We start from the raw sequence: 14606 nt of genomic DNA, 5'->3' as shown, positions 1-14606 counted from the left end.
TGTGTCTCTTTGTGTATTCTTGTTTGATGACAGTGTGTGTGTAAAATAAGCATGTGCCTTTCCATTACACACATATTTGTTATGACTGTGAGAGTGTATGAGGGTGTGTCTTTGGGTAATGTGTGTATGTGTGTGCCTGGGTCTGTGTGTGCAGGAGATATTGCCTATAAATATGTTTAACTGTGTACTGACATTATTTGTCCCTGTGTGTGTGTGTGTGTACCTGTATGAAGAACAAGAATGTCCCTTTCCCATTCAGCATGTATACATTAGGAGTAGGGGCCTCAGTTCTCCTCCCCTTCACCATATGCCTCTCAGCCCCTCATCGTCCCTATATAACCCCCCCCCCCCAATCTTCCTGCCTTTCCTTCTAGGAGACCTGAATTCTCTCTCACTGAGTGAGGGACCTCCATAAGAGAGACTGTGGGGGACCCATGGCTGTAACATGGTTTTGATTGGCTGACACTCCTGGTCCAGAGGATGGGCTACCAGCCTTCCCCCTCCTCCACCAGAAGTAGCTCCAAAATGCCACAGGGACTCTGAACTCACTCAACTTCTGAAATAGCTTCCTTTCTCCTCCCAGGGTGATGCTCAGGGCCCTCAGACAGAAGGAAAGGAGCAAGGGGCCTACTGGGGACACAATTCTTTTCTCCTCAGGCCTCCATGGAAGTAGCCCAAGTAGGAGGCCTGATCATTTCTAGGGGTGGGATCAATGATGCCATATTCCCAGGACAGGCTAGGCCTCTGGCTCTCAGATGGCCTATCCTGCTTTCCCCTTCTGTCTCTGCTCTCCTGCCCATCCACCTTCCCTGCAGCTCACCCCCTGCTCCCCCTTCCTCTCTTGCAGGCCTGTCTGAAGAGCATGCTGCCCCCTCACTCCCCGCCTGGCCTCGCCATCCCTGCCCCCCCCAGCCTGACCCCCGGCCCCAGCATGGCCCAGGGTGCCATGCGCTTCTGCTCGGAGGGTGACTGTGCCATCTCCCCACCACGATGCCCACGCCGCTGGCTCCCCGAAGGCCCGGTGCCACAAAGCCCCCCAGCCAGCATGTATGGCAGCACAGGCTCCCTGCTACGGCGGGTGGCAGGTCCAGGTCCCCGAGGCCGGGAACTGGGACGTGTGACAGCACCCTGTACACCCCTGCGTGGGCCCCCCTCACCCCGTGTTGCTCCCTCACCCTGGGCACCCTCTTCACCCACTGGGCAGCCCCCACCAGGAGCTCGGAGCTCTGTGGTCATATTCCGCTTTGTGGAGAAGGCCAGCGTGAGGCCACTGAATGGGCTACCTGCTCCCGGAGGCTTGAGTCGGAGCTGGGACCTGGGTGGGGTCTCTCCTCCCAGGCCCACCCCAGCCCTGGGGCCTGGCTCCAACCGGAAGTTGCGACTAGAGGCATCCACATCAGACCCACTCCCAGCCGGAGGAGGCTCAGCTGGGCCTGGCAGCCGGGGCCTTATACATGGGCCACCAACCCAACCTCAGGTTGGGGCAGATGGCCTTTACTCCTCTCTCCCCAATGGGCTGGGGGGACCCTCTGAGCACCTGGCCAAGCTATTCCCAGGACCTGCTGACACTGGACTCCTGAACCAGGTATGCGACCTCCCTTGGGCTCCCTGGAACCCCAGAGCCCCAGCATGGGGGCAAGGCTTGGTCCCTTGGCAGTTTTGAGCCTGTCAGCTGTTCACTCTGAATTCTTCGATCTGTCCTAAATCTGTCTCTTTCTTGCCCCATATGTTTGTCCCTGTGCTTCGGCACCTCTATATCTGTCCCTGTGTGTTTTTCTTTCTGTGTTTCTGTCCCATGTTCTTGTGTCTTTGTATGTGTGGCTTTACCTCTGGGTGCTTGTGTCTGTCTCTCCCTCCTTGGCTTAGGGAGACACCTGGTCCTCCCCCCGGGAAGTCTCCTCTCATGCCCAGAGAATTGCTCGAGCCAAGTGGGAATTCTTCTATGGCTCCCTGGACCCCCCAAGCTCAGGTAAGATCCTGGATGAGGCAAGGGGAACAGGGCAGGGCCTTCCCCACAGCAGCTGAGGCATGGTAGGGAGCCTTCCTTGTAACCTCCCCCCAGTCCTTTCCTGGGCTCATGAGTTGGCTAATGCCTCTCCAGGTCTTAAACTTTCCATCTGTGTTATGATGGCAGGTCAGGGGATCATGGCTGGGTTGGGCACCTGGAGGAAGCTAGATTGTGGAGAGAGGGGATGGCGGGATATCAAGGGTCATTCTGTGAAGTAGAAAAGAAGCTGGTCTCCCTTGGGCCCCTCAAAGTTATTTGACAAGAACTTGATTTGAAACGAGCTTCACTGGCACCAGGAACAAGCTGAGTTTGTAGCAGGAAGAATGGTGGCTAGACAGTAAAAGAATCTTCCTGCCAATATGAGGCAACGGGAAAGAGCTCCTTCCTAGAACAGTATCAAGACAGGTAGCTGACAGGATAACCTCTTGACCAGGATGCCTATACATACTGCAGGTGCTAAGCCCCCAGAGCAGGCCCCCCCCATCTCCACCTGGGGTGGGCTCAGGGCAGGGCTCTGGGGTGGCTGTGGGGCGAGCAGCCAAGTACTCCGAGACGGACCTGGACATGGTGCCCCTGAGGTGCTACCGCGAGACGGACATCGATGAGGTGCTGGCTGAGCGGGAGGATGCTGACTCGGCCATCGAGAGTCAGCCCAGCTCTGAGGGCCCGCCTGGCACTGCCCGCTCACCTGCCCCACATCCTGGTCCATGCTTTGGCCCTTGTCCCAGCCTGGGCAGTGGAAATGAGGACGAGGACGAGGCAGGTGGGGAAGAGGAAGTGGACGACGAGGTGTTTGAGGCCTCAGAGGGGGCCCGGTGAGTGCGGGAATGGGAAAAGAACGAGGCTTACTCCTTGGAGCTGGCCCAAAGGCAGAGCTGGGGTCAGAGGGACTGGAATGGAGATGAGGGTGGGACTGGGAGGGTCAGGACCAAGCTAGCAGTGCTGACAGGGCGATGCAGCAGGAGATTCTGGACAGAGGCCCCAGGCCTGCCAGAATGCTGGGATGTGGGGGGTGGGGTATGTGTCAGCAAGAGCCCATAGGGTAGGGAGCAGCCAGAAAAGGGGTTCTAGTGAAGAACAGGAGGTAGAGTGAGGAGGAAAGGGGTTCTAGTGAAGAACAGGAGGTAGAGTGAGAGGCCAGGGGCCAGAATCAAGCCTGGGGGTGTGGGAGCATCAATCCTGATTCTGGATCCTGGCAGGAGAATGGGGAGTGTGGGGGCTTTCCTCTCCGTCTCACACCCCACTGCAGCTTGGAGCCTCATCTTCTTCTCCTAAGATGTTGCCAGAAATAGAAATGGGATGGCAGGAGGGGAGAGGATCAGGGAGAAGGAGGAGAAAGGGAGATTAGCAGGGAGGAAGAGAGGAAGGGATTGGGTGCTAGGGACGGTAAGGCTGGGGTGCCTCAGGGCACTGAATAGCTTGGTGAACCCGTAGTGGGGACTCCCTACCCAGGTGGCTTTTTTAGAGGGCTGGGGTCTGTGAAAAGGAGGTGATAGTCCCCTTCACAGAGTCATATGAGAATTCAATGAAATGCTACCCAAGAGCTGTCCTTTGGGCCCCTGATCAGAGACTCTCCCTGCCCCTGCAGGCCAGGCACCCGGATGCCTCACCCTGGGCCTCTCAAGTCGCCTGTGCCCTTTCTACCTGGGACCAGCCCCTCAGCTGATGGGCCTGACTCTTTCAGTTGTGTGTTTGAAGCCATCTTGGAGTCACACCGAGCCAAGGGCACCTCCTACACCAGCCTTGCCTCGCTGGAGGCCCTGGCCTCACCTGGCCCAACCCAGAGCCCCTTCTTCACCTTTGAGCTGCCTCCCCAACCCCCTGCCCCCCGGCCTGACCCTCCTGTTCCCGCCCCACTTGCACCTCTTGAGCCAGATTCTGGTACCAGCTCCGCTGCTGATGGGCCTTGGACACAGAGACGGGAGGAAGAGGAGGCAGAAGCTGGAGCCAAGCAGGCCCCAGGGAGGGAGCCCCCTAGTCCCTGCCGCTCAGAGGACAGCTTTGGGCTGGGGGCAGCACCCCTGGGCAGGTGAGTGATTCCTTTGGTTCCTCAGAACTGAGGTCCCCAAGGCCCCAGGAACAGCTGCTCCAAGGGAAAGAGCCCTAGTGCAAAGAGGCAGTTTATATTCCCGACCCCTGGTAGAGTGGTTAGGGGGTGCAGATGTCTGTTTTTCCATTTGGAGGGCTACTTCCATTGGCTGTGAGGGGGAGCCCACCCCCTTGGTCTCAGATCCAGTGACTTGAAAAACCATGATTCAAGATTTAAGAGTCCTCAGAGAACACCTTCCTTTCTTTCTAGGAAGGCCCTTTCTTCCCCAGGCAGAGCCTCTAACCTGCTTAGAATTCTTGTGACCTTACTCCACCCAGCCTGGAGGCTTCTCCCAAAGACGCAGCCACCAGCCTCTCCCATTGCCTCCCTCCCTTGTCGCCTCCCCTCTTCAGTCAGGAGCCTCTCACCCTTCTCCAGGAAGTCCTTTCACCAGTCTAACCTTTCTGCTCTCCCTCAGCCAGCTACCCTCTCAGTCACGGAAGCCATGGCAACGGGAGGGGGGTGGCCAGGGAGACAGGGTTGCCTAGCAACCAGGAGTTTCCGGCCTCTGTCTCTGGGGTGACAGGTGGCTTTGCGAGTAGAGCAGCTGGGATGGCGGGAAGGGAAGGGGAGGAGGAGACGGGATGAATGGGGTGCACGTTGACCCCCATTCCCCTCTACCCCAGAGTCTGCCTCTTTGTGGGTGGAAGAGAAGGACCAAGGCAAAGGCTAGAACAAGAAAGACATAGGAGGGGGAAGGTGTCCCTGCTGCCCTCAAATCATTGTTTGACCCTCCACTATTCTTCTCTGGCAGCCTATCTATATCCCACCTTAGCCCATATTCTCAGAGATAGAGGACTATATTCTCAGAAGGGGCCAAGGTGGAGATAGGAAATCTGTGCCTAATAGCGAACTCCATAGGTAGCTTTGGAGAAGCAGTCAAAATTCCCACAGCAGAAAGATGGATGTGGGTTAAATTTGATGTAGGACTTCTACAGAGAGATGGTAAGGATGGCATCAGTTGATAGAGGAAAACTGTACAGTGTCCACCTGTACAGGTGAAAAGAAAAATGCCTTCCCCATGTCCCAAACACCCCCTCTCTGTCTTCCGGTTTTGGAGGCAGAGGAAGGATCGGAATGGCCCCAGAGGGACTGCCCTACCTCTGAGCTAGTGTTCTACCCCGGCAGCGAACCACCGCTGAGCCAGCTGGTGTCCGACTCGGACTCAGAGCTGGACAGCACAGAGCGGCTGGCCCTGGGAAGCACAGACACCTTGTCCAATGGGCAGAAAGCAGACCTGGAGGCTGCGCAGCGCCTAGCTAAGAGGCTATACCGACTAGACGGCTTCAGGAAGGCCGATGTGGCCCGGCACCTGGGCAAGAAGTAAAGTCATTGGTTGGGATTGAGAATGGGGGGAGGAGGGATGCATCCTGTGGGCAGCACCTCCACATCCCCTCTAACAGCCCCGGGGCTGTAGGTAAGCCCACCTGGCCCCTCGAGCCTTTCCCTTGAGACTCCACCTGTCTATCTGCCCTGCCCACAGCAATGACTTCAGCAAACTTGTGGCTGGCGAGTACCTCAAGTTCTTTGTCTTCACGGGCATGACTCTGGACCAAGCTCTCAGGTGGGTGTTAAGCCTTTTGAGGGCAGCCCCCACTCTCCAGGCCTGGTGTGCAGGGCCTCTGCTGTGCCTCCTCCGAGCCCCTATGCCTCTCCTAAGGTGCCCCGATGTCATCCTTCCCAGGATGGCTGGGCATGGCCAAAAGCTGGGGCTGCCTGGTTAGGGGACCTTGGGTAGGGGTGACATGCTCCCTCTTCCCCACTCCCCAGGGTGTTTCTGAAGGAGCTGGCCTTAATGGGTGAGACCCAAGAACGGGAGCGTGTGCTGGCCCACTTCTCCCAGAGATACTTCCAGTGCAATCCTGGAGCCCTGTCCTCAGAGGGTGAGGAAGCCAGGGGCCAGGGCTTTCCCAGCTGGTCACCAAGGAGATGGACACAGTGTGTGTGCATAGGAGCATGAGTGTGTGTGTGGGAGTGAATGCATGCACAGGCTTGCAGGCGTGTGAGCATGCATGTGTGCAGCGCTGACATGGCTTCAGGAAGGTGGAACTGTGCCTGCGGGCAGGCATTGCTAGGGTCTAGTGTGTGTGGTCAGGAGCGGGTGTGTTTGCACGCCACTGTCCACAGACAATGTGATTTGGCTGCACTGGGCAGCGTAACTGTGAGGGGCCCACTGGCTTGTGTGTAGTGCATACTCACCGAGGCCCGTGGGTGTTGGGGAAAAGGCCCCTTTTAGGGATCTGCTGGAAAAGAGAGGGCTTTGGCAGGAGGGTTCACTATGGGGTTCAAGACTTTAAAAAGTGTGACTGGGGGCCAAAGAGGGTAGGAGATAAACTGGAAGGCTGGGGAAGATGGCTGTGGGAAGAACCTGTGGGATGTGGCCGAGGCTGAACGTTAACTCTCCCCTAGACGGTGCGCACACGTTGACCTGCGCCCTCATGCTACTCAACACCGATCTCCACGGCCATGTGAGTGGGGGGCTGGAGGGAGGGAGCCCAGAAAACTGCATCCAGAGACTTCAAGGCCTGGGGCGTAAGGCCCCCCTCACAGTCCTCTGTGCCCTCACTTAGAACATTGGGAAGCGCATGACCTGCGGAGACTTCATCGGAAACCTGGAGGGCCTCAATGAAGGCGGAGACTTCCCCAGGGAGCTGCTCAAGGTGGGGGGGGGGGGGAAGGGGACGGGCAGGGTAGAGGTTGCTGGAGGGGAGGGATGGGGACCTGTCGGCGGCAGCGTGGAAATTGGTGAGGTGAGGGGCTTGCCGGGCCCCCAGCTCCTGCTGCTGGAGCCTGGGCTCTCGTGACTCAGCTTGGGGACCGCCCCCTCCCCCAACCCCCACACGCAGGCTCCCCCGGAACATGCGCACTTGTTTGCAGTCTTGGCCGTGCGCAGCGGGGGAGGGGAGACAGCTCTCGAAAACCCGTGATCAGGCGGCCTTGGACCCTGCATTTGCTTTAAGTGCCCCTTCTCCAGTGTTCACCGAGGATGGGAGGGGTCTCAGCATAGGGCAGGGACACACAGGTGCCCCCGCTTCCCTCCTCCCCCTCCACCGGTTGCCCCAGGATATATGGCCACAAAGGCCCTTCTGGTACCACTGTGCTGGAGGGACCTGGAGGTAGAGGGGCCCAAGAGGGACAAAGGCTTTTCCAAGGTCTCAGAGCCAGTTACATTCAAGCTGGGACTAGACACTGCTCTTCTAACTCCCCTGTTGCCGGGCCCTGCTCCCACAGGCCAGCACTTGAGGGATTTAGCTACACAGGACTGGTATGCATGGGAGGAGGAGAGGGTGTCCCGGTCCTGTAGTTTCACTCCTTTCCCTGATCCGTTGGTTTTATGCAGGGAGGCCTGGACTCATTTGAAACCTCTAGGGTTGGCAAAGGGGTCTCTGGGCCATCACATACATGTGACTGCACAGGAGTGTCCTTGGGTGCGTCTGTGAGCTTGGGGTGTGTTGGGCTTCTGAGTTTGGGAATGTATCGGAATTGGGGGGATGTCCATTGTGAGTTTGGGGTGTCAAAGAGTTGGGGTGTATGCTTGAGTTGTGTATATATAATGTTTATGCTTTAGGGTGTTGGTAAATCAGGGGGTTTGGCTTGGGGTATGTTCGTGCTTTAAGGGCTTACGATTTGGAGAGTGTATCTGTGTTGGGGTGTACATTGGGTCTTTCTGTGTATTAAGGTGTATATCTACAAATTGCTGTCTGATTTATGGCATGCATCCATGAGCAAGGATTGTATGAGTTAAAGACTAAATTCTGAGGGGTGCATCTGAATTTACAATGTCTGTGAGTTGGGGTGAGTGTGGATTGGTGATCTGGCTAGTTGGGGTGTATGTCTGTAAACTGGGCTGTGTGTACGTGAGTTGGGGTATAGCCTGGGGCGTTTGAGCTATCTTCGGTTGGGTGAGTTGGCTGAGGCTGGTGCGATTCCATGGCTGCCTCCATTCCTGCCCCTCCTGCGTGGCCTGTCCTGGCTCGGGGCGGGGAGAAGGGGCCGAGAGGACGCGTTCCCACCTCCTCCGCCCCTGGTCCCCCCAAGGTGACGAGCCAGGAGGGAGCTGCAGACCCTACAGGGTCAGCCCACCTTCTTAGACGCAGGCCTAGGGGCTTCCGGCGCCACCGCCATCACCCCCGTTGCCGCGCATGTTCGCGAACGGGCCCAGGCTGGTCCCCGAGGCCCCGCCCCCATGGCGGCGCGCCGCGGGCCCCTGCGCTGTCGGACGCCTCCATTTTGCGCCGTCCCCGCCCCCAGCCCTCGCCCTCCCTCCCCGTCGGCGGCCCCCCTCCCGCTCGCGCGGAGCCGCAGAGCCGACAGCGTCGCCGCCGCCGCCGCCGCCGCGGCGCGCTCTGTGCGTCGGTGGGAGCCGGGCCGGGCTTGGGCCGGGCCGCTCGCGCCGGCTGTCGGGGGAGCCGTCCGCGGGCCGTCCGGGCCGTCCGGGCCGAGGGCGGGCGGGGGCATGGCTCGGGGCCGCGGCGCGCCGGCCGGGCCAGCATGATCGGCGTCAACAGCATCCACAGCAGCGCTGGGCGGCTGCGCTCGCGCTCGCTGTGCTCCGTGCGCTACGGGCGCACCCACCGCGGCGCGGAGACCCTGTGCTACGGCTGGCCGCAGCGCTCGCGCAGTCTCAAGCCCGTGCTCTACACCGACCTGGTGGTCAGCCGCCTGCAGAGCCGCAAGAAGAAGAAGGCGGTGAGGGCGTTGGGGCCGCGGCCCACGCCAGCCGGGGCGGAGGGGCGGCCGCGGGGGTTGTGGAGGGCGGTGTGGCTGAGGGGACGGTGTGAGGGAGGCACCGAAGGTGGCACGAGCCGAAGGGGCATCGGTCGGACTGAGGCGGGGGGGCCGAGCCCGGCAGGGACAGAGCCCATGGGTAGCCAGGAGTGGGCATGGACTGGAGGGGGAAGGGCACAGACGGTCGGATTAAGGTGGGCATCTCAAACCAAAGGGTCTTTGGGTCTTCTAGCTGGGAGCATGACATGGGGCTCACCCATAGGGTTTAGGACTTCGGAAGGAAGACGTGTTTGTGGGCCAAACGGGGTCGTCCGAGGGGGCAGGGGATGAACTGGAAGGCTGGAGACAGGCTGGATCTGGGTGGCCACTTCAACCTCCTGGCCCAGAGTTGGAGAGTGAGGGTTTAGGGTCCGGGCTCTGCCGGGCTTGGGCTGGGGGTGTGCTGGGAGGGTTGTGTGTGCATAAAGCTGGGTTGTGCTGTGTAGGGTGTGGAGGTTGTGGGGTGTACCCACCCCTGGACAGGATGTGCACATGTGGGATGCTGGGCTAGCCTTGTGGCTGAGTGTGACAGTGGGCAGTGAGAGTCAGTGACTGTGGTATGTTGGTGGTGGGGTGGGGGGCCGTGTCCCATCACGGAGAAGGCACCGACGTCACCACTGCACCCAGATCACGCAGGCAGCATCACACGCCACGCGCTTAGCCCAACACGCACATGCTGGAGACACACCCACTCAGAGACAGGCTGGTGGAGTCGCCCCCACAGTGGGAGGTGCTGCTGTGGACCCATGCTGCAGGCCACTCCCAAGAAGAGGGGTCCCCTCTGCAACTCCTGGAGTCCATTCTCTCCCCTGCCATCCCAAGGCCCCCAGAGGTCCCCCATGACAACTGTACAGAGGGGAAGTGACTGGTTCAGGAGTTCACAGGGAGCTTGGGGTGTGCAGGATTTGGAAACTAAAACTTCTGCCTTTGAGACTAGTGTTCACTGCCCGGTAACATGAAGGATGTCAGTGGGCAGGGGGTTCACCCACCCTGGCGTTAGACTTGCTGGGGCTGTCTGGGCTGGGGGAAGCGCTCAGCTTGCCCAGAGGTTAGGAGTCATGAGAATGTGCTCTCTGCTAGCCAGAGAGGGAGGTGACGGGGGTGAATCCCTGTTGCTGGGCCTCAGTTTCCCCATATGTTCTGTGTGGGTTTATCCTATGGAAACAGGCCAAGGCACATGATTGGGGAAAGGAGAGCTTCTTGGCATGCTCTTTTCTATTCCTTCCAGTGCTGTGCTTCTCCCACCCAGGATCTGGGCGGGATACCCCTCACAATAACAACAGCAAAGATGATAAGAGCAGTTGCCATTTACGGTGGATCGACTGTATGCCTGGGTGCCCTGTGCCGACTGCCTGCTCTACATTACACGCCTGTTACTACATTTGTTCTCCCCACAGATACTTGCCCAAAGTCCTGCAGCAAAAGTGAAACAGGACTGTGTCCTAACACTCTGTTTCGGAGCCTGTGTTCTTGGTCATCACACCCAGTGGGCCCCCGCTCCCCGCTGTCTCCTCCCCTGACTTAGGAGGGAGGGCTCTGAGCTCTGGCATTGGGACACATGGTTTGCTTCCCCCACGAGTGACCCATACCTGCCTGATTTGTTCCTCCCTTCCCAGGCCTTGTACAGCTCCATCAAGAATGAAAAGCTGCAGTGGGCCATGTGAGTCCTGGGGCTGTGTGGTGAGGGAGCTGGGGTGTGGGGAAGGGGCTGCCTAGAGAGGCTGAGAGTGCTGAGGCAGGCCCTGTGAGTCCAGCTTGGGTTTGGGGCAGGGGAGGCGGGTGAGGCCATGAGAGGCACTGAGGCTGCCTCAGTTCCTTCTTTGGAGATGGCTGCCTGATCTTGGGGATCTGTGTCTTTTCTTCAGCTGGGTTGTTATGACAAGCTAGGCTGGGGTGGGTGGCCACTGTCAGCGGGCCTGGGAGGAGGAGTGCTGAAACAAAAAGGGAAGGTCCCTTGGCAAACCAAGTGGGAAAGCAGAAGTCTCTGGAGGTAGAGCCCCCTCTCAGGTCTTAGGGAATCCAGAGTGTCGTAGAACAAGGGACCACATTGTCTACTCTTGGCAGCCTCAGTGGAAGGAGACTCAGAGTAAGTCTTAGAGGAGTCCAGACTAAGGGAGGAGGTCCAGTTTTAGCCTTGGGGCCCCCAGTCTGACAGGGAGAGCCTCATCGAAACAGTCAATAGATCACTCATATTTGCTAGTGTCTGCTGAGAGTCCAGTCACGGATCGGTTGGGTTGGGAGCTCCCAGTCTGCAGGAAAGAAGACCTGAGGAGGCAGAGCTCAGGACTGGGGTGCAGATTGGGACTTGGGGCAGGCCTTGAAGTAGGGGAAGCATTTGGGGAGAGGGAAGTTGATATTTGGGAGGCAAATATGTGGTGGCTGAAATGAGTGTGGGGTGGGGAGACCAAGAGGAGGCGGGCCTGGCTGGCTGGAGAGTGAAAAGAGGAAAAGGCAGCGTTGGCAGAGAGGTAGCATGGGCTCTTTGTGGGAGGTAATAGGGAGCTACTGCAGGTTTTTGATCAACAGAGTGACAGGGTAGAACCTGATTCTTTCGATATCTAGCAGGGCCTGCCCACCAAGAGGTACTAGGCGACCACTAGGAAGCCACTTCTGCCACCATTTACCCAACAAACTATGAGCAAAGCATGCTGCCGGGTGTGGTGGAGACTGTTGAGTCAGATGTGCATTTGCCCTAGTGGAGAAGGGGGTGAGGGTTGGTGTGTCTATGTGCAGAAACAGAAAAGGATGGGAATGAAGGAACAGTCATAGTCCTACCCTTGGGAGCTCTAACCGAAGTGAGAAGATACGCTACCTGGAGGAATCCTCATCTGAGCGGGGGGCACAGCTACCCCTGGGGAGAGCTGATCTGAGGCGGGAGACAAGGCTCCGGGGAGCCTCGGGTTGAGGGGAGCCACACCCTGTGAGAGGAGCTGTTCCCCCACTCCCTCCACAGACAAGGGGGCACTTTCCGGGGGGGGGGGCAGAGGCTAGGACGGAGGGGGGCTTGTGGCTGCAAGGCCAGCCCCCTTTGAGGTGATCACACCTGCAGAGACGAGGAGGAGCTGAGACGCTCTCTGTCTGAGTTGGCCGACCCCAACCCCAAGGTCATCAAGAGGGTCAGCGGGGGCAGTGGCAGCGGCTCCAGCCCTTTCCTGGACCTGACTCCTGAGCCTGGGGCTGCAGTCTACAAGCATGGGGCCCTGGTGCGAAAGGTGCACGCAGACCCTGACTGCAGGAAGAGTACGTGGCTGGGTGGGGAGGGTCTGGGGGATGGAGGGGAGAGGGCCGGTCTCAGGCCCCCTGACCTGTCTTCCTTCCCCCCAGCACCTCGGGGCAAGCGGGGCTGGAAGAGCTTCCACGGGATCCTCAAGGGCATGATCCTCTATCTGCAGAAGGTGCGGGGCCAGCCCAAGGGGTTGGGGCTGAGCTGGCTCAGGGGAGTGGGGGTGGGCTGGGCCAGGCCGGGCTGGGACCATGGCCAGGACAAGATGGGCACCCCTGCAGGAGGAGTACCAGCCCGGGAAGGCCCTATCAGAGGCAGAGCTAAAGAATGCCATCAGCATCCACCATGCACTGGCCACGCGCGCCAGCGACTACAGCAAGAGACCCCATGTCTTCTACTTGCGCACAGCAGACTGGCGGGTCTTCCTCTTTCAGGCCCCGTGAGTGCCCTCCTCCTGCCCATCCTGGACCCCTTTGCCCCAGTCCCACCTTGCTCCCTTCTCTTGTCCCTGGATTGCCTCATTTCTTCCCAGGCCACACCCTGAGCCAGGAGAGGCATCCCGGACAGGAATCCTGGGCCCAGGTCCTAAGTGGCCGTGTTGTCTCCAGGAGCCTGGAGCAGATGCAGTCCTGGATCACTCGCATCAATGTGGTGGCTGCCATGTTCTCTGCACCCCCCTTCCCAGCTGCTGTTAGCTCCCAGAGGAAGTTCAGCCGCCCTCTGTTGCCCAGTGCTGCCACCCGCCTCTCCCAGGTACTCCCAATTCCGTCCACCTGGTGCCAGTGGGATGGAGTGGGGCAGGCCCAGCCCAACTGCACTCAGGGCTACCGTGGGTGATTACCTAGATGTCCACCACACCAGGACACCGGCCATGGGGGGTGAGGGAAGGCTGGAATACGGTCTCCACGCCACTTGCCAAGGCGTTAACCTAGACACGGTGCTTTGCTCATCCACAGGATGGGGCAGCTTTTTTAAAAACATGCACAAAGGCACTGTATGTACTAGAGTGACCCTGACTGCATTCCCCCTGGCCTCTAGGAGGAGCAGGTGCGGACCCATGAGGCCAAGCTGAAGGCCATGGCAAGCGAGTTGCGAGAGCACCGGGCCGCGCAACTGCAACTGGGCAGGAAGGCCCGGGGCAAGGAGGCTGAGGAGCAGCGGCAGAAGGAGGCCTATCTGGAGTTTGAGGTGAACCTCCCTGCACTGGCTGTGGCTCCTTTCTCCATCAGTGGGACCTCTCTGTTCCCATGTACAGGCTCAGGCTAGAGGTTAAGGCATGGGCTCCAGGAGAATAGGACCAGCTGGGTGACCGTGGGCAGGTTGCTTAACCTCTCTGAGCCTGTTTCCTCTTCTGTGGGCCGGGGATGACATGTTGTACCCAGCAGGGTAACGAAATGAGATGAGGTCTGTCAAGTGCTCACTTTTCCCAACTCTAGTCCCGGCTCGGGAAGTATTAGCTCTTAGAATTTGCAGCCTCAAGAGCGCCCACAGAGGGTCGCCACCTACCGGGGATCACGTCGCCATGGGGGCTTTGGGTGGGCAAGAACCTGCTTTTTTCTCCAGACGGGGGTGAGATGGGCAGAGGGTGGAGAGCAGGCTCACAGCCCCGCCCTCTGCCTCAGAAATCCCGCTACGGCACGTACGCAGCGCTGCTCCGCGTCAAGCTGAAGGCAGGCAGTGAGGAGTTGGATGCAGTAGAGGCAGCGCTGGCCCAGGCCGGGAGCACAGCGGATGGACTCCCCGGCCCTCACTCCAGTCCCTCCCTGCAGGCCAACCCAGCCAGCCAGCCCCGGGCTCAGGGTCATGGCTCAGAGCCTCGCACAGGGGCAAGCAGTGGGCGGTGGAAGCTCTGAGTTGAGGGTAGGCGCGTGGGGGGGTCGGCGCCCACTGGGCACCTGCATGACATAGCCCTGCCTGAGCCCGGGCCGGCCTCGGGCCACCCGTGAGGGCCCCTCGGCCCAGGGCCCGACCGCGCCGGACGCGGTGTCCGGGGCAGGGCAGGGCTAGGGCATGGGCCTCGGGAGCCTAGGTTAGGGGCCCCTCTGAGACCCCCATTTTGTGATAATGTTTTGCACTTTTTCGTATGGGGTGGGGAGGGCTGGAGTGGGAGGGGCCAGGGCCCCTTGGACTTTTGATGCTTTTTTTTTTGTGGGGGAGGCCTGACGTTTCTGCTTTCTGCTGAGACCACCCCCACCCCGACACCAGCAATCCCCCTCCATCCTGGGGCCTGGCTCAGATAGAGGCCAGGAGTCGGGGCTGAGCTGGTTTTCCCTCCTTCCTCCCTGAGGCTCACCCTCTCTCTTTCCAGAGGTGGAGGAAGGGTATCCATGCCTAGGCCCCCCTACACAGTCTGGGGACAGCATGGCCTCACTCTCCCTCCGTCAGTGGGCCCTGCCCTTTGTACAGCCTCCACTCCCATTAAAACTGCTCTGGACTTGCTGGCTGGGCCTCCTTCTCTCTCCGGTACCTGGCTTCGGGCCAGGGTAGGCAGCTGGTTCCGGGGACAAGAGTCACATCAG

The 14606-nt window shown here is 59.4% G+C and overlaps 1 protein-coding gene across 1 annotated transcript; it reads left to right on the top strand.

Moving 5' to 3' along the window:
- Positions 1–931: 931 nt before the first annotated feature.
- PSD (pleckstrin and Sec7 domain containing) lies at positions 932–14514 on the top strand. The gene is given in 17 exon segments (XM_021699750.1): positions 932–1585; positions 1867–1969; positions 2462–2484; positions 2486–2823; positions 3597–4037; positions 5226–5420; positions 5581–5661; positions 5868–5980; positions 6507–6565; positions 6668–6757; positions 10481–10524; positions 11914–12104; positions 12189–12259; positions 12369–12526; positions 12696–12840; positions 13126–13275; positions 13710–14514. Coding segments are annotated over 17 exon segments (3087 nt in total). The 3' UTR covers positions 13941–14514.
- The last annotated feature ends 92 nt before the right edge of the window (positions 14515–14606 follow it).

Source organism: Neomonachus schauinslandi, chromosome 6 (assembly GCF_002201575.2).
Source record: "Neomonachus schauinslandi chromosome 6, ASM220157v2, whole genome shotgun sequence".
NCBI lineage: Eukaryota > Metazoa > Chordata > Mammalia > Carnivora > Phocidae > Neomonachus > Neomonachus schauinslandi.
This window is presented reverse-complemented; position numbering and strand designations above follow the sequence as displayed.